Source organism: Mya arenaria, chromosome 3 (genome assembly GCF_026914265.1).
Source record: "Mya arenaria isolate MELC-2E11 chromosome 3, ASM2691426v1".
NCBI classification, from domain to species: Eukaryota; Metazoa; Mollusca; class Bivalvia; order Myida; family Myidae; genus Mya; species Mya arenaria.
In genome coordinates this window covers 50,208,902-50,233,254 of record NC_069124.1, presented here as the reverse complement: position 1 = coordinate 50,233,254, position 24,353 = coordinate 50,208,902, and the positions used below count along the sequence as shown (strand labels likewise).

Genomic DNA, 24,353 nt, shown 5'->3' with positions numbered 1-24,353 from the left:
GAGAATCGGTTTTATAACTACATAAACAATATGTTTACAAAATAACCCAAATACGTGTGAAGATTAAGCATATTTATATGGCACTCCATTCCCCAATTTCTCAAATAAGCCCTCATAATTGTGATATTAGATAAAATAACGAGTCATACTTACGTTTTACGATGATATCCGTTCTTTTGCTCTAGCTAGGAAGTGTCATTGGCTCCTTTTTATACACAGCTCCTAAAAGAGCTGGAGCCACTGTTTCGCACGCGTGCAGTATGTGTGTTTAACTGTTTGACTTATTAAAGTGTACTTTATAAATTTTATATTTAATGTCAACTAATTGTCTCTATTTTCCCGTGTTTCTTGACAATTAAAATCGAATCTATCATTTCAATAGTTCATCATCCGGTTATTTTATATATATAGTTATTTGTGATTCACGAGAACTGAATAAAACGCGTGTGCGTATGACATTGTTTATTTCGATTAGTCAATATTGACTGTGAACAGTCTCAGTCAGACTGAGACTCATTTTCTCCCGAAGATCGATTTTGCGGAACGTACATAGGGGTACATAGGGGCTGTTAGTTATGAGAATATTTACATGATGAATAAAAACAATACAATACAACAAAAATGATTGTCAATGAATATATATGTTCAATCAAATATAAATGAATGTAATCGTCTACAACAATTATTATCATAGGATTCCCCCTACTACTGCGATATGCTTAGTTGTGTACCATGGACGGTTTGGCTAGGATATCTCGTTATCATGAATAATTAATACGTTTCATTTGTTAAGGGTCACTTGTACTAATGTTTTCCAATAGATATGAACTCGGTCAGTTCACCACAAAATTAAAAACAGCCGTTTAGTCCACTCACCTTGTGAGATAAGTGACAATACAGGGTTATTGAAGATAATTTTATTTTGAACATTCGTTTTCATTCATTTAAACGAGAATTGTGTCAGTCATTTTACCCACGATATGTATGGAGTGTAACGGAATTGAGTTCCGTGCTTGCCGACGAGGAACAGTTATTTACTTTACCTGTTCGATGTTCAAACAGTGTATCAGTTTAAACTAATGAAGAGTATTTCCACTATATTCAATGTGCATAGTTATAATGTTATCGGACGATTGGAAGACTTTGAAATGAATTTTATGTCGACATGTAACGATACAATATTTATAATTTCGCTGATATATTGATATGAAATATGTTTTATTTTATGCAAAATTTCACCCAAAAGTTAAAGAAATGGACTTTCATGAGGACATGAGTTTGTCGTCAATCTGCAGCCGAATATCTGCGTTTCTATTTATATATGGTAGCAGCTGGTACAACACCTCGCTGTTTGACGAAGTCATTACGCTGTGGATTCTATTTTAAGATGTGACCTAAGAGTACTATATTTAGATATTCGTAGTTAATCTACGTGTTTACTTCTTAATATAGTGGGTATTTATAATATTTAAGGGGAAAATACAGGACCTAAATATCATAGTGTATTTGCAACAATTTACTGTATATAAATACAATTCGATGCATACGAACATCAAATTTATATGGAAAATATGGCTGCTGCAGACGTGAAAAGTATCAGTAACGAAGTGGATGGATTAAATCTGAACGATAACGAAAATGCAAATGAAACTGGTGCTTTAAATGATAAAGAGGAACCACAAACGAAGGGAGGAAGACTTCCAATCGTGAGAGAAGATGTTAATTTACCAAATGATTTTAAGGAAAAACTCGCCTTTGTCTTGTACAATGTTCTTACTAAAGAGGTAAGGTATTTAATTGTTACTTGATTATTTATAATAATATTTTTTCTGAAATCCTGTTGTTTTCAATTAAATTGTACTTAAATATACTCAGTATAATGGTGTGTGTTTTTCTAAATGGTATTCATATATTTATATATTACAATTTGTTATTTGCTTTTTTTGCTTTTTTTTATTTTAAGCACAGTGTTACAAGTCCGTAACATGACATCATGTTGAAAGTTAAAGCATACTTAATACACTTGACCAATACAAGCCTATCGCAATGTAGAAGTACCAACGTTTCAAAAATATTTTATTCAGTTTTGAAGTTAATTTTTTTGCAAGCAAAATACAAACATCATTTGCAACGTTTGTAGGTGTAATAGAGCAAATTATACGAACAAATACTTTCGGCTTAAATATTTTTGTATTTTTTTCAAAACGAAAATGGAAATTTGTTCCTCACACCTAAGGCCTAAAAAATAAATTGTGTGGTTCGGGTCACCCGACCCTACCTGGAAAATATCGCCGACCCTACTTGGTGCGACTTGCAAAAAAACCCACTCCAGAACGTCGGGAGTTTAAGCTCATAACACCCAAGATGAAATTCGAAGATGTAGAGATAATGTTTTTGTTCGAGCCGGGATCTGTATCCGAGATTGACATGTCAACATCCGACAAGTGGCCATGGACCCGTTTGTATGAAGAACAGCTGTACGATATTCCTGTCGTACAATTTATCGGGAAATTCTCGGATGTATACAATGGAACAAAATGTCTTTGGATAATAGTACAAGTTTTCCCGCACATAAGATTGAATGCCAGTCTAATTTTAATATGCCCCACCCACCACTACAGGACAAGGCATGATCCTTTTCACTTGTCATGTTGTCAGATGCAATCATAAAAAAACAGTTTAAATAAAATAGCAGCAGGGTAAACATACTACCAGAATAGAAAGGCAATATAAAATACTGGGAGTTCTGACATTGGCCTGGTGCCTGACAAAATGTGACTTTCTTTTAAACTGGGATTGAAACCTGGGTCTGTTGCCATTTGTACAGTTTATAAAATATTCCTAACTTTACTTCTTGGAGAATGACAGAGAAATGTTTTTGAGATGCTGAAGCATCAGTATTGTCACATTTAATTATCAATATGTTTTGCTTTCGGAAGGTGTGTGACGAATGACAACAAAACTGGCAATGACACACCACCTAACTGCAGCGATGCTCAGCAATGTCCTGATATAACTGAAATTCTGTTGAAAAAGGACAAAAACAAAGCAAACAAACCTGTACCAAACTAAAAGAAAAAACCCTACCTACCCTACCTATTCTTTGGGGCCATGTTACCCGAACCACACAATTTATTTTTTTAGGCCTAACTTAAACATGAACGTTTTAAACATTTTAAATTGTGGACACCCCCACCACTCCCTACACATCTGCGTTATATAACGATACAATCGCAAACCATATTTGACCGAGGTTTTATGTTTATAAATTATAGGAGTGTGAAGACTACATTAAGAGGACGGAAAAGATGGGATACGAGGATGCCCTTGTTAATGTCGGTGGTGGTAGGTGCGTGAGTCCACTAAATGACGTCACATTGTTAACGTCAAAGGTTTTGTTTGTTTATTGTAAGCTAGTTCGTTGTAAACATTTGTCAAAATGCCAAATAATTTGACCTATTATCTGGAACCATTCAAGCAAATCTGAATATTGAAGCAACCTTCTTTAATCGTGCGTCAAATGTAAAATTTGGTTTATCATCATTAAAAACCCTTTTCCCGTGCCCCGTCACCGTGGCTGAATTTCAAAATAGTACTAATTAAATATTTGAATTTACTGCGGTATAAAGTTTGTGCGATAATGCGATGTGTTTCAGTATAATTAATTATAACCTTCTGACAATGTACACTCAGGCAAAAGAAAATGACGGATGTCCGCAACAACACGCGCTGCATCTGGGACACTACAGAGGAAGCTGACCGGATATGGCAGAGAATCAAAGAGCACGTGCCTAAAGAGTTTCAAAAACGCAAGGTGCTCGGTCTCAATGAAAGGTACGATAATGTTAAGGCGTATTTATGAAATATTCTTAAAAATGTAATTCAAAATTATTTGATTTTTATTTTCAAAAATATGACAACTTATTTCAACAGATAAGAGAGACAAGTTATTATTTTACTAAAGAAAAAGTAAATGTTGTACCAGTGGTGGAGGTGGAATAAAACAAAAGAACAAAAGCGAATTGGAAAAAAAAATGTACGTCAATGAAAGATAAAACAGCTTGCAAAAATGCTTCGAGACAACTCGCTAAATTATATAAAATTTCCTCCTTGCAGACTTAGGTTCTTGAAGTACAAACCTGGAGAATATTTCAAGCCACACCAAGACGGATCGTATTTCAGAGAAAACGGAGAAAAGAGTTTCGTCACCATCCAGCTGTACCTGAACGAGGCAAGTAAACACTATCTTTCTATATAATAAACTGCATTTATTCCAAATTAGTTTGCACTTCTTTTGGATTGTTTTTATATTTTATTTTTTAGTCTTTTTTTGTCGTTAACTGTAGGTGTGTGTGTATACCACGTGATAAATTGCTACGTATTTTATCACCATTTAAAATGAAACATAGGACAGTCTACGCCGCTTACAGAGCCCCGTCTTTGATCTTTTACAAGAGTTTGATTGAGAGCTTAGTGTCTGCAAACACTTCGTCAAACCTTTTCGCAAAACCACCGCCTGATGGAGCACTGTCAAAGCATTATTTTGGAAACAGGTTTGTCGAAGTGTTTAAGGTATCTAATCATCTAATCAAACTCGGGTAATAAAACGAGGGCGGTGCTCTTTAAGCGGACCTTTGTTGCATTTAAAATGGAGAAGAAAAAGAAAAGTTGTCTTTATTATTAGTCTTCATTTTAAGCAAAATGTTGCTTTCAGATGTCGCATATGATGTAATTCATCACGTGGTATACACACACTGATTATGGAAGTCATCTAAGGTATAATTGGGTGGTTGGTTTAATGATCCCGTTTTCGATCACCACCTGTGGTAATTTCGCTGGGCCTCTCATTATAGACACCAGTATATACACATTTACTAATTCTTAGCCAGAACTTCGACTCAAGCATCAGCTAGCATAACAATATTGCTGATATTCATTATTACTTATAAGCTATTTTCAAAAATCAAAAGCATTTCACTTCAGTTAACTAATTTCCGTTCGTAAATTCTGCAGGGATTCCAGGGAGGAAGTACAACATTCATGAACTTTAATTTAAAAAATCCAGTGGAAGTCGTCCCTAAAACAGGTAAATTTATATTGCATCTATATTTTGATAAACATAGTGATTAATGAGAAAATAGCCCGTACGGTGATTAATTGATAGGACAACGGTATTTGAAGTCTATTTTAGATGATGTCGGTGCATCTTAACACAATTATACAATATATATACATGTTTCTTCTAAAAATTCGTACACTATTGAATATTGGTGCGATATAATGTTCATAAATGTTCACATTGCATCGTTCACAAATTGTTTCATCTTAATTTCCAACTTTTATAACGACAAGTTTTTCGATGATTTAAATCAAGAATACGCCTTATATCATTTGTAACCACGTCAACTATGTAACAGGCAGCATTCTGGTGTTCCAACACGACATCATGCACGAGGGTTCGTTGCTAAAGAAGGGAAAGAAATACACGATGCGAACTGATGTCATGTACTCGGCGACGAAGGGCTCCTGAAAACACACTGTTTGGTGGACCGTAGTATGCAAGTGATGCCAATGATACATATAATATGACTACCCACGTGTCCTCTTGACTTGCAGACAGAACATAATTTGCGTGACAGATACCGCTTATTGTGAATATGATTGACTGTGTCGCCACGCTCTTGTCTTTCCATCGAAACTAAAGTCAGTTAGGAATTTGCGACATGTCAGTTGTGGTTTCATTTTATTTATACTATTAGGTAAGGACCATCGTGGAATGGTTGGATTTTTTGTCCTGAGAGTCACTTGTATTAGTATTTGCAATACATTGTTCATCGTCGGAGGAGTAGTGTTCATTTTACAGAATACGTTGACAGATATTGTTTATAATACTGTTATATTTGTTATCCTTGTACTATATTTAATTACATTAGCATTTTTAATAAACGTTGATAATTGTGGGGATCTTTCTTTTATTCTCGTAGCTTAAATGTTGTTGTTTTTATTGTGCCAATCAAGTGTGTCTTCAATCTTCCACGTCCACGTGGTTCAGATAAGACCTCAGTCTAAATCAGGAATTCGTAGTACCTCTTAAAAGTCTCAGCGTTTAATTGTCCCGTCCATTTCTTCCTTCAAATATATAAACAAGCACAGAACAAAATTATGTTTCTGGTATTTATGTTCATGTCATAAAGCAAGTGAAATCATCAAACCAGTGGTAAACAAACACAAACTGATGATACAAATAAATGCAAAACTTAGTCACAATAATCAGATGAAAGAACTAGTTCATTTGTTAAGGGTCTGTATCAATCTGCTCTATCACACACCCCGCTGTTTGACTTAGTCACTTACCCGTAATATATATTTACAGAATTACCCGTAATATCTCTTTATAGAACTAGTATGATATTTCATCATGATAATACTTTGTTTCATTCTCATTCAAAAAATATTTTATTTCATGGTATGCAATAAATATCATCGGACATGAACTTGTGTTTAAAGATAATACAATTCTTCATCAGTTTAAATGAAACATCAACATACAAAAAGATAATGACAGATATGTAGGAGCGTGGTTTCAGTAACAAAAAAGAGGCGTTAAATGAAAACGTAAGTTCGGAGGGAACAACAGTTAGATACTTCCTTTCGTAAGGAAATACATTAATTACTGAAAGAGTTCAAGAGAAACCTTGCCCCCATCTCGAAGGAATAGTAACGGCATCCTCAGCCCTAGTTATTGAAATGTTACAGGAGCGCTGCAATGAGAGTGTAGAATTTCAACGACGGGGTTGTTTTGTACCATGGTGTCCAGGAAAACGTTCAATACATTCTCCATAAGATTACATTAAAACAATAACATCAGTCATGCGTTATATTCTTCTTCTGTTTCTTCTTTTTTATTTCCTTCTTTATCTTCATCTTCTTTTTCTTCTTCTACTTCTTCTTCTTCTTCTACTTCTTCTTCTTCTTCTTCTTCTTCTTACTATACCACAACAAAAAACAACAACAACAACATGTTATCCAAATGCCTAACTGTCTTATCAGATCTCCGATCTGAATATCCTGTTATGCAGTTTTGGAAGTTTCATTTTAGAAATGGACCCTAAATGGCCCTGAGCCAATAAACAAATAAACAGGAAATTTGCCCCTACTGTGACATCAGTGCAATTAGCAGGAGATGCACAGCAGGGGATTGACATGCCAAAACATTCCTTAAACTAAGCCTTTAAGACATTCAGCTTATCAGATGAATTTGTTTACAAAGTTTACAATTATTCATAACATTGTCTTAACTGTTTGACTTGTTCGTGTGTATTTTATAATTTAAATTTATATATCTTATGTGAACTAATTACCTCTATTTTCCTACATGACTTGTTAATTAAAATCGAATTCATCATTTTAATGGTGCCTTATCATGTTTACGATAAACTACATGTATGCATCAATCACTATGCAGTAAACATTAAAGTTATTCAGTTTTGTGGTTATTCGAGATCTAAACACTTCTTTTTACAAATGACAAACACATTTGCCGGGGCATTATTAATTGCTTGAAACAGCGCGAACAGTTTACTGGTATAATTGACGTACGTATTCCTGACAATGCATTCGTTTTAATAATATAAAACATCTTGCCGAATTGCTTTATATGTAATACTTGTTTTAAATTTTATTATTCTGAAAAACTACAAACTATCCGTAAAGATACTTTTGGCCAGAGTAGAAACCAGAGGTGAAACTTAGCCCAAACAAGAGAATAAACATGCTCTGATGTCGTATTCAATATGCAACTTAAGTCAATTTTATGGTTATACATCATTGACATCATTTAGTGTATTTGTTCGTTATTTATACCATGCAATCCGATACGCTACATCAATCTTAGATCCAATCACTGGAAAACTGTACCCATCATTATCGTTATATCAATACACTTCCAAAATAAAGCTTTAACTTATAAAATTACAAAACAACAAAGCCATTAAATTTGATTGCCTGATAAGTGGACCCATCTGATCGCTGTCTAACGTAGAAGTGACAACCATGAGTATTTTCCCGCTTAAACCGCCATTAATCACCTGACTTTACACTTGATTGAACCGCGCACATATATTTGTGCGCTTAAGGTTATGAACTTACGACATAAGTTCTGTGGTATACTTCGTAAAGCGCTGAACTTATTATTATCTAGTGATCTATGAACATTTAAAATCATTTAAGCTGGTTCGTAGGGCATGGTATTTTAGGATTAGTCATTATTGTCAGTGAACAGCCACAATCAGACTGAGAATGTTTTTTCTCTCTAAGATCGATTTTGCAAAAAGTACAAAGGTGCTGTTAGTTTTGATCATATTTACATTATGTATAAAATATACAATACAACAAAAATGCATATCAATGAAATTTAATGAAGTTTTATTTAGACATATCATCAATCAGATATACAACAGAAATTAATCGTTTAAAGCAGTTTATTACTTTACAAGTTCGGTGTTTAAACAATGTATATATTCTTTTAAAATTGAAGAGTATTTTCTCTGTACAAAGTTATCTTTAACACGAACTTTAACATATAACCGGATGTTTACATGATATTTTTCTATAATTTCGCTGTTATTGTGACTTTAAATGTAATAAGAAATAATATTTAACACAGTTTCACTCATAACTTAAAGAAATGGACTATCACGAGTGATGGAGTTTGTCGTCAATCTGCAGCCGAATATCTGCGCTTTTATGTTTTCATGGTTGCAGCTGGTCCAACATCTCGCTGTTTGACGAAGCCGTTACGCCGTGGATTCTATTTAAAGAATTTAGTTATAACCGTAGTTTAATCGTTCAGGTGTATAGTCAATGTTTACGTTAAGGAAATTAATAGCGTAGTGAATGATACAGGAACTAAATATCATAGAGTATTGGCAACAGTCTAAAATTGATTAATAAAAATCGACGCCTAAAAACCTCAAAAGTATGTAAAAAAATATGGCTACTGAAGACGTGAAAAGTATCAGTAGTGAAGTGGAGGTATTAAATCTAAACAGTTACGACAATTCAGAAGAAACTTGTGATAAAATTAAGGAGGTTCCACACACGCAGGGAGGAAGACTTCCAATAGTGAGAGAAGATGTTCAATTACCGGATGATTTTGAGGGAAAACTCGCCTTTGTATTGTACAACGTTTTTACTAAAGAGGTAAGGTATCTAAAATCATGAATTTAAGATCAGTACATAATACATAAATAAGAAATATCTTTAAAAGAGATAAAAGCCGATCAATTTGTAAACAAGATCAATAACGAGTGTATGAGAAAGCGGTATAAACTGTTTTTCTTTTTGGAATTGCCAGTATGAACTTAACATGTGCATATTGTTTTATTGAAATATCAAAAACCTACTTAAAAATAAAAGTTTTTGAACAAATCTATATATATATGCAATCCTTTTTTCATTCAATCAACGTGTTTGTTTTTCCCTTCGTCCATACTAGTTCGCTTAAGACTGATTTCGTTCTACCTATCCTTGGCCAATATATAAATATTATGTTTTGCTGTTTGTATTGTTAGCACAGTGCCTCAAGTCTGTAACAAGACAACTGTAAATAGTAAGCATTACCTTTTAGTAAATTTTATACACCACACCAGTACCAGGCAGTTATTTAAATTCTTTCAAGAGCCTTCCAATGTGCAATTGAGGTTCGAACAACCAAAACGTAAAATGTTTCAATATATATATATATATATATATATATATATATATATATATATATATATATATATATATATATATATTAAATTGACTTCTTAGTGTCACGGACCTATATAGGTCCATGTTAGTGTCAATATTTTCCAAATATAGTAATCTTTTGCGACTTTTATACATGTAATATTGAGTTGTGCATATTTAACGAAAGAAGATTTTATCGGATTTTGTCTCAAAAACCATTCGCATTTTTGTCTGAAAATTAACAAGTTCAAAATAAATATGAAATTCTTCAAACCTAAATAACTGTACATGAACTTGTTCAACATTTTGATTTTTGGCCACCCCACCCACTTTCACACTGTGGGAGGCCCTTAAAGATTTGCGCAATACAATGATAAACTTGCAAACCATATTTGACCAATGTTTTTTTATTTATATAGGAGTGTGAAGACTACATCAATAGGACGGAAACAATGGGATACGCGGATGCCCTTGTTAACATCGGTGGTGGTAGGTGGGTGCGTTATAAGCCACTAGATGACGCATTAATGCCCAAAGTTTTGCTTGTTTGTTATCAGCTATTTTATTTTATAAACATTATTTATGACAAAATGCCAAAAGATATTAATTACACCTATTATATTGATTAAGCCACACTATTTAATCATGCGCCAAATGTTACATTTGGTTTATCATATGAGGCATTCTAAAAAATGGCTATTTGCTGAATGTCAAATCATCTTTAACAAAGATTTAAAATCTACTGCGATATTATGTGTGTGCGATAATGCGATGTGCGTCACTATAATTAATTATTACCTACTAACAATGTACACTCAGGCAGATAAAAATGTCGGATGTCCGCAACAACACGCGCTGTATCTGGGACACGGTGGAGGAAGCTGACCGGATATGGCAAAGAATCAAAGAGCACGTGCCCGAAGAGTTTAAAACTCACAAGGTGCTTGGTCTCAATGAAAGGTACGGTAATGTTAAGATGCATTAATGTTATATTCTGTATGAAATGAATATTCAATCTTTTTTTTAAATATGACTACATGTACTTATTTCAACAGATAAGAAAGACATGTTTTTCTATCGCTAAAGGTAAAGGTCAGACACCACTAAATACATTTCCTATGTATGCTTCAGTCAATTGACGATTTTGCATGTAAGCTTACACTGATTGTACGTGCTTCAGACCCCAAACACCATATATGGAGAGAAAGCTCTCCTTATGTACTATGCATTTAACAACGTTACCTTTAAGAACAAATAAAATTGGTTGAACGTAACCAATGTATATTCGGCAAAATGGCAATAACCGGTGTACGAGGACAAACAATGCGGTGAAAATGTAGATCTAGTGGATGTTCAGCCTGATTTTGAAATCACAAACCACTCAGCTGCACAAGTTATAAATATGGAAGGTAGTCAATGGTCTTAGATGTTATAATTATGCTTTGATCACGGTCATGTATTATTTAAAAGAAATAATGCATGTAACAATTGGTAGGCACTTCCTATTGGTGTAATATGTTTTAAAAGTCAATGTTGTACCATGGGGAAATGAAACAATGTACGTCTGTGTAAGTTTGAAAGCTCGCAAAAATCTTTCGAGAAAACTTACTAAATTATATAAATATCCCCCTTGCAGACTTAGGTTCTTGAAGTACAAACCTGGAGAATATTTTAAGCCACACATGGACGGATCGTATTTCAGAGACAACGGAGAAAAGAGTTTCGTCACCATCCAGCTGTACCTGAACGAGGCCAGTAAACACTATCTTTCTATGTTATTACATGTAAATGTATCGACTCAATCCCATTCGGTCTTAAATCGTTTGCACTTGTCCAAGACGTTTTGTTATTTGAATGGTTTGTTTTCTGAATTGTATGCACCCAAATGGTGGTATATAGTAATCGGAGCGTCCGGCCTATCGTCCGATCGTCTGTCCGTCACCATGGTGTCCGATCAATAATTATAGAATGCTTAGGCCCAGGGGTCTCAAACAAGAAATGACAAGAACATTTTCATGTAGAATTGGGTGATTGGTTTAATGATTCCGTTTTCGATCACCGCCTGTTGTAATTTCATGAGGCGTATCGTAATGGATACCAGTCTATATGCATGCACTTGTTTGAAAAAAAACAGGCTTAAACGTGATTTATGCCCTCAGCTTCCAAAAAACATCTACATGAGATAAAGTAGTTTACTTTTAACCTTTTTTCATAAGCAAAAAGAATTTCACCTAGATTAATTAATAAAAGAGTAAATTATGCAGGGTTTCGAGGGAGGAAGTACAACATTCATGGACTTTGATGAAATTAATCCAGTTGAAGTCGTCCCTAAAACAGGTAAATATATAACTAATGGGAAACATGCTCATACGTGGAGTAATGATTTATAGGCCAACGTCGGGGTTGTTTTTTATTCGCGTGCTACTGGTAGTTGATGCCTATTTTAGATTGTGTCTGGATCTTTAAACAATCAAAAGTTATATATTTACATGTTACTTTAAAATTGCATACACTCTCTTCAATGTTGTAGCTTTTCCAAAAATGTTAACATTACATCGTTCACAAATTGTTTCATCTTAGTTTCATGATTTACCAGCTTTTTTTTCACGACCAAGTTATTCGATGAATTATATCTAAAATACGCATTGAAACATACGTAACCACGGCAACTATGTAACAGGCAGCATTCTGGTGTTCCAACATGACATCATGCACGAGGGCTCGTTGCTAAAGAAGGGAAAGAAATACGCAATGAGAACCGATGTCATGTACTCGGCGACGAGCAGCTCCTGAAAATACACTGTACAGGGACTGTAGACCTTAAGCAAATCAGACCAAAGATGAGATTTGTAATGACGTTTCATGTGTGCTCTTAACTTGAAGATCGAGTACAATATCCGTGACACATACTGCTAATTGTGAAAATGTTATACTGTGTTGCCACACTCTTGTTACCGTATTGTTTTGCTATCAAAATAAAAAGTAATCTAGGAATTTGGCACATGTATGTTGCGATTTCATACGTTTCATATTATTAGGTAAGGACCATTATGGGATAACGTGTTTTTTTTCTTCCTGAGAGTCACTTGTATTACTTTGTGCAATACCACTCCAAGGTGATTACTTATGTATATCTATATACTGTGATAGCTGAACAATACAATTAATTTAAAGTTTTTATTGCTCGATTTATTCGGAAATTGGACAATAAATGCATAATTCTTTCACTCAGAAGGCGTTTGTCATTATGATATATTTGTCATACTCTCTTTTACCAACCATTGTTCCTTGTCACACTGCGTTCATTTAACAGAATTCGTTGACCTAGATTCTTTATTAATACTGTTATATTTGTATTATATATCAATACATAATCATCTTTTAATAAACGTTGATTATTGTGGTGGTCTTTGTTTTTCTCGTTATGGTTATACACTACTAATTAACAGATTAATATTCCTATAACATTTCGTTGTAAATTAAGGCAAACTTCAGATGGGAAAAATGCCATTTTTAGCGTCCCATGTATATAAAGTCCATACATTTCCTTAAAATACAGTTCAAATCCTATTGATTTAAACAATAAAAAAGGTATTTCACGTTTCTTATTCACTCACTTTGAAGATACGCACCGCCAATGATTCAATGAATCCATGTTGCATCAGGCCGGAAATAATTATAGTTCTAGTCCAGTTGAACATAGTTAATCCCTAAGATATTCGTGTTTTTTTCTCTCTGATTGCTAGCATTAGACTATATTCAATTGTAACACTTAAACATATGTGCATTACTCTGAAGAATCATTCATAATCTTAAATATAGAATGCATCTGAACCACATCCGGAGTCGACACTTGACACTTGACGTTTAGTCATAACGTACCTTGTGTCAAGGGCTTTTTTCAATGTGCCAATCAAATGTGACTTGACTCTTTCAAGTCGAGGGTGTTCCGATAGGACCCCATTCTATATCAGGAATCCGAGTAATCTCCGTAACAAATCAGTGTTTGTCCCGTCCATTTCTTCCATCTAATGTATTAACAAGCACCGAACAACCATATAATTCTGGTTGGTACGTTCATGTCATAAAGCAAGTGAATCAATCAGAACAGTGGAAAACAAATGAAAACTAATTAAATACTTAAAGATGCACTCTTACTCCCAAATAAGATTTACCACAGTTAATAATATCGTTTTAATTTTCCAAAAAGGATGAATAAATGTCGAAAACAATGGTTCTTGTGAAGGATACCGAGTATAATTTGAAAGAAATGAACATAAAACACGGTATTTCTATGAGACTATAGTTGACCACAGAAAATCTTTTGGCATTCACCAATCATTTAATATTTTTGCGCTTTCACCTACATGTATTAAATACTCGGTTATAAACTTATTTTCAGTAATTAATATTTTCCATAAATGCATAAGTTAGTAAGTAATTAAAGGTTTGAAGGTTTATCACTCAAAATGTATGTTTGTTATGCATGTGTATGTATTGAATTTGAATAAGAGTGTCACTTTAAACACAATACATGTACACACATGGAACAACCAGTTCTTTTATTTAGGGTGTACCCGTCTGCTCTAACACACACCTTGCTGTTTGACTAAGTCACTTACCCGTGATATCTATTGATAGATATAAGGTTTATTGACTATAATTTATTTCTTTATCTATAGACATAATACATTTTAATGATTTTATGTATATGGAAGTATGCATTTAATATCATCACGCATGAACTCGTGTTTAATAGATATACAATTCTTTATCAGTTGATATGGAACGTCAATCTTAAACATATTGTGGCAGTTGTATACGTGCGTGGTATAAGTACAGGTACCAAAGGAGAGTCTTTAAGGTAATTCATCCATCAATGATACAGAGAAGACGCGAAATGGTGACATGTCGAGCCCGTTGACAGAGCTTTTGATACAGACATGTTGCTCTTCCATGAAACCGCAAAACAGAATATCATGGAGTTGAACAAAACGTGCAACCTGTGACACTCAACTTGTAATGCTTGATTAAGAGGCGATCCGGACAATGTACAGCTCTATCAACAGTACTCATTCATACGTATGGACCCTAAGAATTACCTTGACCTTTGACCATGCGTCCAGGTGTCAGAGTGAAACACACTGGCACGGCGTGAGTGTTAAACACACAGGCACAGTGAGGGGTCAAACACACAGGCACGGTGAGGGGGTTATACACACAGGCACGGTGAGGGGGTTAAACACACAGGCACGGTGAGGGGTCAAACACACAGGCACGGTGAAGGGTCAAACACACAGGCACGGTGATGGGGTTAAATACACAGGCACGGTGAGGGGGTTACACACACAGGCAAGGTGAGGGGGTTAAACACACTGGCACGGTAAGGGGGTTATTCACACAGGCACGGTGAGGGGTTATACACACAGGCACGGTGAGAGGGTTAAACACACTGGCACGGTTAGGGGGTTAAATACACAGGCACGGTGAGGGTGTTATACACACTGGCACAGTGAGGGAGTTAAACACACAGGCACGGTGAGGGGGTTAAACACACTAGCACGGTGAGGGGTTATACACACAGGCACGGTGAGGGAGTTAAACACACTGGCACGGTTAGGGTGTTATACACACAGGCACTGTGAGGGTGTTATACACACAGGCACGGTGAGGGTGTTATACACACTGGCACGGTGAGGGGGTTAAACACACTGGCACGTTGAGGGGTTATACACACAGGCACGGTGAGGGGGTCAAAAACACTGGCACGGTTAGGGGGTTAAATACACAGGCATGGCGAGGGGTTATACACACTGGCACAGTGAGGGAGTTAAACACACTGGCACGGTTAGGATGTTAAATACACAGGTACAGTGAGGGTGTTATACACACAGGCACGGTAAGGGGATCAAACACACAGGCACGGTGAGGGTGTTAAACACATTGGCACGGTAAGGGGTTTAACACACTGGCACAGTGAGGGGTTTAACATACTGGCACGATGAGGGGTTAAACACACAGGCACGTTGAGGGGGTTAAACACACAGGCACGGTGAAGGGGGTTAAACACACTGGCACGGTGAGGGGTCAAACACACTGGCACGGTGAGGGGGTTAACACACAGGCACGGTGAGAGGGTTAAACACACAGGCACGGTTAGGGGGTCAAACACACAGGCACAGTGAGGGTGTTAAACACACTGGCACGGTGAGGGTGTCAACACACTGGTATGGTGAGGGGGCTAAACACACTGGCACGGTGAGGGGTTATACACACAGACACGGTGAGGGAGTTAAACACACTGGCACGGTTAGGGGGTTAAATACACAGGCACGGTGAGGGGTTAAACACACTGGCACGGTGAGGGGTTATACACACAGGCACGGTGAGGGGGTTAAACACACTGGCACGGTTAGGGGGTTAAATACACAGGCACTGTGAGGGTGTTATACCCACAGGCACGGTGAGAGTGTTATACACACTGGCACGGTGAGGGGGTTAAACACACTGGCACGTTGAGGGGTTATACACACTGGCACAGTGAGGGAGTTAAACACACTGGCACGGTTAGGGGGTTAAATACACAGGCACAGTGAGGGTGTTATACACACAGGCACGGTAAGGGGATCAAACACACAGGCACGGTGAGGGTGTTAACACACTGGCACAGTGAGGGGTTTAACATACTGGCACGATGAGGGGTTAAACACACAGGCACGTTGATGGGGTTAAACACACAGGCACGGTGAAGGGGGTTAAACACACTGGCACGGTGAGGGGTCAAACACACTGGCACGGTGAGGGGGTTAAAACACAGGCACGGTGAGGGGGTAAACATACTGGCACGGTGAGGGGTCAAACACACAGGCACAGTGAGGGTGTTAAACACACTGGCACGGTGAGGGTGTCAAACACACTGGCAAGGTGAGGGGGCTAAACACACTGGCACGTTGATGAGGTTTAACACACATGCACGGTGAGGGGGTTAAACACACAGGCACGATGAGGGTCTTAAACACCCTGGCACGGCGAGGGGGTTAAACACACAGACACGGTGATGGGGTCAAACACACAGGCACGGTGAGGGTCTTAAACACACAGGCACGGTGAAGGGTCAAACACACAGGCACGGTGAGGGGGTTAAACACAAATGCACGGTGATTGGGTCAAACACACAGGCACGGTGATTGGGTCAAACACACAGGCACGGTGAGGGTGTGAAACACATTGACACGGTGAGGGGTTTAACACACTGGCACAATGAGGGGTTTAGCATACTGGCACGATGAGGGGTGAAACACACAGGCACGGTGAGGGGGTGAAACACATAGGCACGGTGAGGGGGTGAAACACACAGGCACGGTGAGGGGGTGAAACACACAGGCACGGTGAGGGGGTCGTCAAACACACAGGCACGATGAGGGGGTTAAACACACTGGCACGGTGAGGGGGTTAAACACACTGGCACGGTGAGGGGGTTAAACACACTGGCACGGTGAGGGGGTTAAACACACTGGCACAGTGAGGGGGTTAACATACTGGCACGATGAGGGGTTAAACACACAGGCACGTTGATGGGGTTAAACACACAGGCACGGTGAAGGGGGTTAAACACACTGGCACGGTGAGGGGTCAAACACACTGGCACGGTGAGGGGGTTAACACACAGGCACGGTGAGGGGGGTAAACATACAGGCACGGTGAGGGGTCAAACACACAGGCACAGTGAGGGTGTTAAACACACTGGCACGGTGAGGGTGTCAAACACACTGGCAAGGTGAGGGGGCTAAACACACTGGCACGTTGATGAGGTTTAACACACATGCACGGTGAGGGGGTTAAACACACAGGCACGGTGAGGGTCTTAAACACCCTGGCACGGCGAGGGGGTTAAACACACAGACACGGTGATGGGGTCAAACACACAGGCACGGTGAGGGTCTTAAACACACAGGCACGGTGAAGGGTCAAACACACAGGCACGGTGAGGGGGTTAAACACAAATGCACGATGAGGGGGTTAAACACACAGACACGGTGATTGGGTCAAACACACAGGCACGGTGAGGGTGTGAAACACATTGGCACGGTGAGGGTGTGAACACACTGGCACAATGAGGGGTTTAGCATACTCGCACGATGAGGGGTGAAACACACAGGCACGGTGAGGGGGTGAAACACACAGGCACGGTGAGGGGGTGAAACACACAGTCACGGTGAGTGGGTCAAACACACAGGCACGGTGAGGGGGTCGTCAAACACACAGGCACGGTGAGGGGGTTAAACACACTGGCACGGTGAGGGGGTTAAACACACTGGCACGGTGAGGGGGTTAAACACACTGGCACGGTGAGGGGGTTAAACACACTGGCACGTTGAGGGCGGTAAACACACTGGCACGGTGAGGGAGTTAAACACACTGGCACGGTGAATGCTGTGTAACGCACAGGCACGGTGAAGGTGTGCGGCGGAGTGAACTTTATAACGATTAGCTAAGGCATAATTATGAGTTAGTAGTAAGTCATAATTATGAGTTAGTAGTAAGTCATAATTATGAGTTAGTATCTCCTAATTAGGAAGTCATAATTATGAGTAAGTATACTGGAAACTTTTTTCTGAGTATCCTGCTGTGCAGTATTAGAGATTTTATAATAGAAATGGACCCTAACTGGCCCTCAGCCAATAAACAAATACACAGGATATTGGTCCCTACTGTGACATCAGTGCAATTAACAGGAGATGCACAGCAGGGGATTGTCATGCCAAACATTCCTTAAACTAGGCCTTTAAGTAAAAGTTACGACACCAACAACAGTTATTATCATTATTATTAGTAGTAATATTTTTATTATCATCATCATCATCATCATCATCATCATCATCATCATCATCATCATATATTTATTTATTTATTTATTTATTCATTAATATTAACATTATTATTATTATTATTATTATTATTATTATTATTATTATTATTATTATTATTATTATTATTATTATTTATTATTATTATTATTATTGTTTTTATTTTTATTATTATTATTATTAACATTATTATTATTATTATTATTAAATGTAAATTAAACTAACAGACTTCCTGCTAATCAAATCCATTTTCCATCCGGTTCAAATCATTGACCTTGCAAGAATTATTATGATCATTGAGGATTTTGTATGTGTCAGGATTTCTAGCGCTGAAGTACAACACTCACAGACTTTAAAGCTGCACTCTCACAGATCGGCCGTTATGACAACTTTTTGTCCTTTTTTGAGCCATTCTTTTGCGTATAAGTCTGGAATCCAGTTATAAAAGACTACTTACAAAATATCAGATCGCAGTTCCACATCTTTACGTTCGAAAATTAATGTTGAATGGTTTAAAGCGTTACTTACGGTTTAAGAAAAATGAAAAATTCGGCAGTTAACCAAACAGTTGGGATTTGTTATATTGCGAACTAACTAAAATGACTAAATTGAAGGCATTGATGCCAAAATCAGCCAATTCTAAGGGAAATAATTTAAAAAGTATCAATACTGACAATCTGTGAGAGTGCAGCTTTAAGAAACACAATCATGTTAGATCGTCCAGAATACAGTTAAATACTCCATAAAGTATACATAAAGAAACTCCTACAAGGTAATGATTTTTTTAAAGCAATCCTTATAAATAAATAACATTAAATTTAATTACGTGCTGTTTCCTAATTTATGGGCTAACATGTCTGTAACATAAAGAAAATCTTAATAATAAGGTCGTGATGATGTATTTTTATTAAACAATCCTCATAAATACATATAATCATTATTTTAAAATTCGCGCAGTTTCCTTAATTATTGGCTAACAAGCTTGTAACATTCGATTTTTCCATAAAATAGTACGTCATTTAAAACTTGTTCATCTGATTAGTAGCCTGATTTGCTAATGTTTGTCACGACATTAAACATGTTATGTCATCATTCCATTGCACGTACGTCGTGAAGATGTCTAACAATAGTGTGTAATAGACAGTATTCTAGTGTTCCAAAATGCCATTAAGGCCTAAAAATTGATTAGGTTAGGGTTACATCCTTTTAAAAATAGGTAGGGTAGGTAGGCTTTTTTATTTTTATTTTTTTATTAGGCTTTTATAAGAATGTCATCTTCATCTTTGGATAATGGTGTTAATCTTCTGTATAAAGAATTCTGAAGACAGATAAAAAGCTAAACAGAGTTTTAAACTCCATATTGAAAAGCAATTACTTTTTTTAACGCGAGTAATGTGTGGGACTGGATGTTATCGGGCGCATTATTTTTCAAACTGACTATAAAACCGGTAGGGTCGGGGCCTTTTTCGTAGGTAGGGTCGGGTAACCCGAACCAAATGTATTTCATTTAGGCTTAAATACGGGGATCCTTGCTGAAGAAGGGAACAGCATACACGAAGAGAACCGACTTCATGTGTTCGGCGACCAGGAGCTCGTAAAATACACATACAAATATTGCACTACAATCAACCCCCGATGGCTCGAACTCCCATGGACCGGCGGAAATACCTCGAGCCTCGGAAATAAGAGGCAAGCGGGAATGCTTACCTTCGGAGCTAACGAGCTAACGAGGAATTCGAGCCAAGCGAGTACGAGCCAAAGGTGTTCGGATGTACATGTATGTAAACTACTGAGGAACACATACCGTACTTGAATCGAAACACCTCGGCCATTTCCTATCGACAATTACCTCGGATGTATGCAGGTGTATCAGTAGAAGCAGTTCGAATTCATAATGTAATATCATTTAATATGAGTGTTTAACGTGTAATTTGAATTACTAAGTTCAAATAGTTTTCAAGTGAAGTGCATAATTGCATGAATTATTACGATTTCTAAGGTTTTACTGCTCAATTGAAATTTCTACGGGATCTACTTGCAGCCTAGTTAAATGTAAAGAATTCTGACATTGTAAACCGTCCAAACATACGAGGCTCGTTTCAATGAAAAATGGCCGAGGTGTTCCGATTTACCGTAATTGTCGTGTTTTTGATTAATATTTATTTTCCCTGTGTCTTTTTTAACAGAACGTGGCAACATCCGGTAATGCTAACTAATAAGCGTCGTGTTGAAACAGATGGTCGGTTGATGATTAATGAAAATATGGTGGATCCTAATCTTACTTAAACAAACAGTGTGATTGAAAAAAATGACAGTTATTTTAAATGTGAATACAGTGTACAAATCTAACTAACACGTTCTGTGTTTGACGAGATTGTGGGTAAAAGTTTATGTTTAGTGTGAATACGGTGTCTTAATCTAACTGATAAGTTTCGTGTTTCACGAGAGTGTGTGTTCATGTTTAGTGTGAATACGGTGTCTTAATCTAACCGGTAGGTTTCGTGTTTGACGAGAGTGTGTGTTCATGTTTAGTGTGAATACGGTGTCTTAATCTAACCGGTAGGTTTCGTGTTTGACGAGAGTGTGTGTTCATGTTTAGTGTGAATACGGTGCCTTAATCTAACTGATAGGTTTCGTGTTTGACGAGAGTGTGTGTTCATGTTTAGTGTGAATACGGTGTCTTAATCTAACCGGTAGGTTTCGTGTTTGACGAGAGTGTGTGTTCATGTTTAGTGTGAATACGGTGTCTTAATCTAACCGGTAGGTTTCGTGTTTGACGAGAGTGTGTGTTCATGTTTAGTGTGAATACGGTGCCTTAGCTAACTGATAGGTTTCGTGTTTGACGAGAATGTGTGTTCATGTTTAGTGTGAATACGATGTCTTAATCTAACTGATAGGTTTCGTTTTTGACGAGAGTGTGTGTTCATGTTTAGTGTGAATACGGTGGTTTAATCTAACTTATAGGTTTCGTGTTTGACGAGAGTGTGTGTTCATGTTTAGTGTGAATACGGTGCCTTAGCTAACTGATAGGTTTCGTGTTTGACGAGAGTGTGTGTTCATGTTTAGTGTGAATACGGTGTCTTAATCTAACTGATAGGTTTCGTGTTTGACGAGAGTGTGTGTTCATGTTTAGTGTGAATACGGTGTCTTAATCTAACCGGTAGGTTTCGTGTTTGACGAGAGTGTGTGTTCATGTTTAGTGTGAATACGGTGTCTTAATCTAACCGGTAGGTTTCGTGTTTGACGAGAGTGTGTGTTCATGTTTAGTGTGAATACGGTGCCTTAGCTAACTGATAGGTTTCGTGTTTGACGAGAGTGTGTGTTCATGTTTAGTGTGAATACGATGTCTTAATCTAACTGATAGGTTTCGTGTTTGACGAGAGTGTGTGTTCATGTTTAGTGTGAATACGGTGCCTTAATCTAACTGATAGGTTTCGTGTTTGACGAGAGTGTGTGTTCATGTTTAGTGTGAATACGGTGGTTTAATCTAACTTATAGGTTTCGTGTTTGACGAGAGTGTGTGTTCATGTTTAGTGTGAATACGGTGCCTTAGCTAACTGATAGGTTTCGTGTTTGACGAGAGTGTGTGTTCATGTTTAGTGTGAATACGGTGCCTTAATCTAACTGATAGGTTTCGTGTTTGACGAGAGTGTGTGTTCATGTTTAGTGTGAATACGGTGCCTTAATCTAACTGATAGGTTTCGTGTTTGACGAGAGTGTGTGTTCATGTTTAGTGTGAAAACGGTGCCTTAGCTAACTGATAGGTTTCGTGTTTGACGAGAGTGTGTGTTCATGTTTAGTGTGAATACGGTGTCTTAATCTAACTTATAGGTTTCTTGTTTGACGAGAGTGTGTGTTCATGTTAAGTGTGAATACGGTGGTTTAATCTAACTGATAGGTTTCGTGTTTGACGAGATTGTGTGTTTATGTTTAGTGTGAATACGGTGGTTTAATCTAACCGGTAGGTTTCGTGTTTGACGAGATTGTGTGTTCATGTTTAGTGTGAATACGGTGGTTTAATCTAACTAACTGGTTTCGTGTTTGACGAGATTGTGTGTTCATGTTTAGTGTGAATACGGTGTCTTAATCTAACCGGTAGGTTTCGTGTTTGACGAGATTGTGTGTTCATGTTTAGTGTGAATACGGTGGTTTAATCTAACTAATTGGTTTCGTGTTTGACGAGATTGTGTGTTCATGTTTAGTGTGAATACGGTGGTTTAATCTAACTAATAGGTTTCGTGTTTGACGATATTGTGTGTTCATGTTTAGTGTGAATACGGTGGTTAAATCTAACTAATAGGTTTCGTGTTTGAGGAAATTGTGTGTTCATGTTTTGTGTGAGTACGGTGGTTTAATCTAACAATACGGTGTTGTAATATAACTAACAAGATTGGAGTATGACGAGATTGTCAGTTGATGTTTGGCGTGAATTTGGTGTTCGTATATAACTAAAAAGCTTCGTGTTTGACGAGATTGTCAGTTGATGTTTGGCGTGAATTTGGTGTTCGTATATAACTAAAAAGCTTCGTGTTTGACGAGATTGTCAGTTGATGTTTGGCGTGAATTTGGTGTTTTAATATAACTAAAAAGCTTCGTGTTTGACGAGATTGTTTGTTGATGTTTGGTGTGAATAAGGTGTTCTAATATAACTAAAAAGCTTCGTGTTTGACGAGATTGTCAGTTGATGTTTGACGTGACTAAGGTGTTATAATATAACTATAAAGCTCCGTGTTTGACGAGATTGTTAGTTGATGTTCGGTGTGAATAAGGTGTTCTAATATAACTTAAAAGCATCGTGTTTGACGAGATTTTCAGTTGATGTTCAGTTTGAATTTGGTGTTCTAATCGTTTTGCCTTTTTCTTCAGGCCTTCCTGTCATACTAACACTTACATATCGGTTCATTTAATTAATGTATTGCTTTATCTTCAGGTCTTTTTTATCATTAGAGTAGTTATTTAAGTAATTATTGATATAGAATACGACTTGACAGTCTTGCTTTTGTAATAATTCTGCGATGTAGAAGGCATTTACTATGTTGCATTTATCATAATTCTGCTGTGCAGATGGCATTTGCTTGACGAGATTGTCACTATGTTGCGTTTATCATAATTCTGCGATGCAGAGGGCATTCAGTGTATGGCATTTATCATAATTCTGCGGTGCAGAGGGCATTCAGTGTGTGGCATTTATCATAATTCTGCGGTGCAGAGGGCATTTACTGTGTGACATTTATCATAATTCTGCGGTGCAGAGGGCATTCAGTGTGTGGCATTTATCATAATTCTGCGGTGCAGAGGGCATTTACTGTGTGACATTTATCATAATTCTGCGCTGCAGAGGGCATTCAGTGTGTCGCGTTTATCATTATTCTGCGATGCAGTGGCCATTTACTGTGTGGCATATATCTTAATTCTGCGTTGCAGTGGGCATTTACTGTGTTGCATTTATCATAATTATGCGGTGCAGAGGGCATTCAGTGTGTGGCATTTATCATAATTCTGCGGTGCAGAGGGCATTTACAATGTGGCATTTATCATATATCTGCGCTGCAGAGGGCATTTACTGTGTTGCATTTATCATATTTCTGAGGTGGGAGGGTATTTACTGTGTGGCATTTGTCATAATTCTGCGGTGCAGAGGGCATTTACTGTGTAGCATTTATCATAGATTTTGTCAGTCGATTGTCCCACGGTAATTATGAATGGTAACGAATTTAAGTGCCGTGGTTGCCGATGATGGTATTTACAAAACAA

The 24,353-nt window shown here is 37.4% G+C and overlaps 2 protein-coding genes and 1 long non-coding RNA gene across 3 annotated transcripts; 2 read left to right on the top strand and 1 right to left on the bottom strand.

The window, feature by feature from the left end:
• Positions 1 to 1,410: 1,410 nt before the first annotated feature.
• LOC128226677 (uncharacterized) lies at positions 1,411 to 5,959 on the top strand. Its single transcript, XM_052936655.1, has 6 exons — positions 1,411 to 1,784; positions 3,276 to 3,349; positions 3,694 to 3,834; positions 4,117 to 4,231; positions 5,014 to 5,086; positions 5,418 to 5,959. Exons 1-6 carry the CDS (start codon positions 1,563 to 1,565, stop codon positions 5,528 to 5,530), a joined length of 738 nt encoding a protein of 245 aa, XP_052792615.1. The 5' UTR covers positions 1,411 to 1,562; the 3' UTR covers positions 5,531 to 5,959.
• Positions 5,960 to 8,417: 2,458 nt separating this feature from the next.
• Positions 8,418 to 13,570, bottom strand: LOC128226472 (uncharacterized). Its single transcript, XR_008259684.1, has 3 exons — positions 13,350 to 13,570; positions 12,389 to 12,459; positions 8,418 to 8,809 (listed from the first exon to the last, which is right to left on the bottom strand). It is a non-coding gene; the product is annotated as an uncharacterized LOC128226472 (long non-coding RNA).
• Positions 8,836 to 13,133, top strand: LOC128226471 (uncharacterized). The gene is made up of 6 exons (XM_052936356.1): positions 8,836 to 9,201; positions 10,152 to 10,225; positions 10,552 to 10,692; positions 11,369 to 11,483; positions 11,997 to 12,069; positions 12,413 to 13,133. Exons 1-6 carry the CDS (start codon positions 8,992 to 8,994, stop codon positions 12,523 to 12,525), a joined length of 726 nt encoding a protein of 241 aa, XP_052792316.1. The 5' UTR covers positions 8,836 to 8,991; the 3' UTR covers positions 12,526 to 13,133.
• Positions 13,571 to 24,353: the final 10,783 nt, after the last annotated feature.

Bases quoted from the DNA above. Each gene is read 5' to 3' on its own strand.
- LOC128226677 (XM_052936655.1), top strand. From the start codon at position 1,563: ATGGAAAATATGGCTGCTGCAGACGTGAAAAGTATCAGTAACGAAGTG. The intron at 3,835-4,116 runs GTACGATAATGT...TCCTCCTTGCAG, and splicing joins GTGCTCGGTCTCAATGAAAG to ACTTAGGTTCTTGAAGTACA. The intron at 4,232-5,013 runs GCAAGTAAACAC...TAAATTCTGCAG, and splicing joins TCCAGCTGTACCTGAACGAG to GGATTCCAGGGAGGAAGTAC.
- LOC128226471 (XM_052936356.1), top strand. From the start codon at position 8,992: ATGGCTACTGAAGACGTGAAAAGTATCAGTAGTGAAGTGGAGGTATTA. The intron at 10,226-10,551 runs GTGGGTGCGTTA...ATGTACACTCAG, and splicing joins GTTAACATCGGTGGTGGTAG to GCAGATAAAAATGTCGGATG. The intron at 11,484-11,996 runs GCCAGTAAACAC...TAAATTATGCAG, and splicing joins TCCAGCTGTACCTGAACGAG to GGTTTCGAGGGAGGAAGTAC.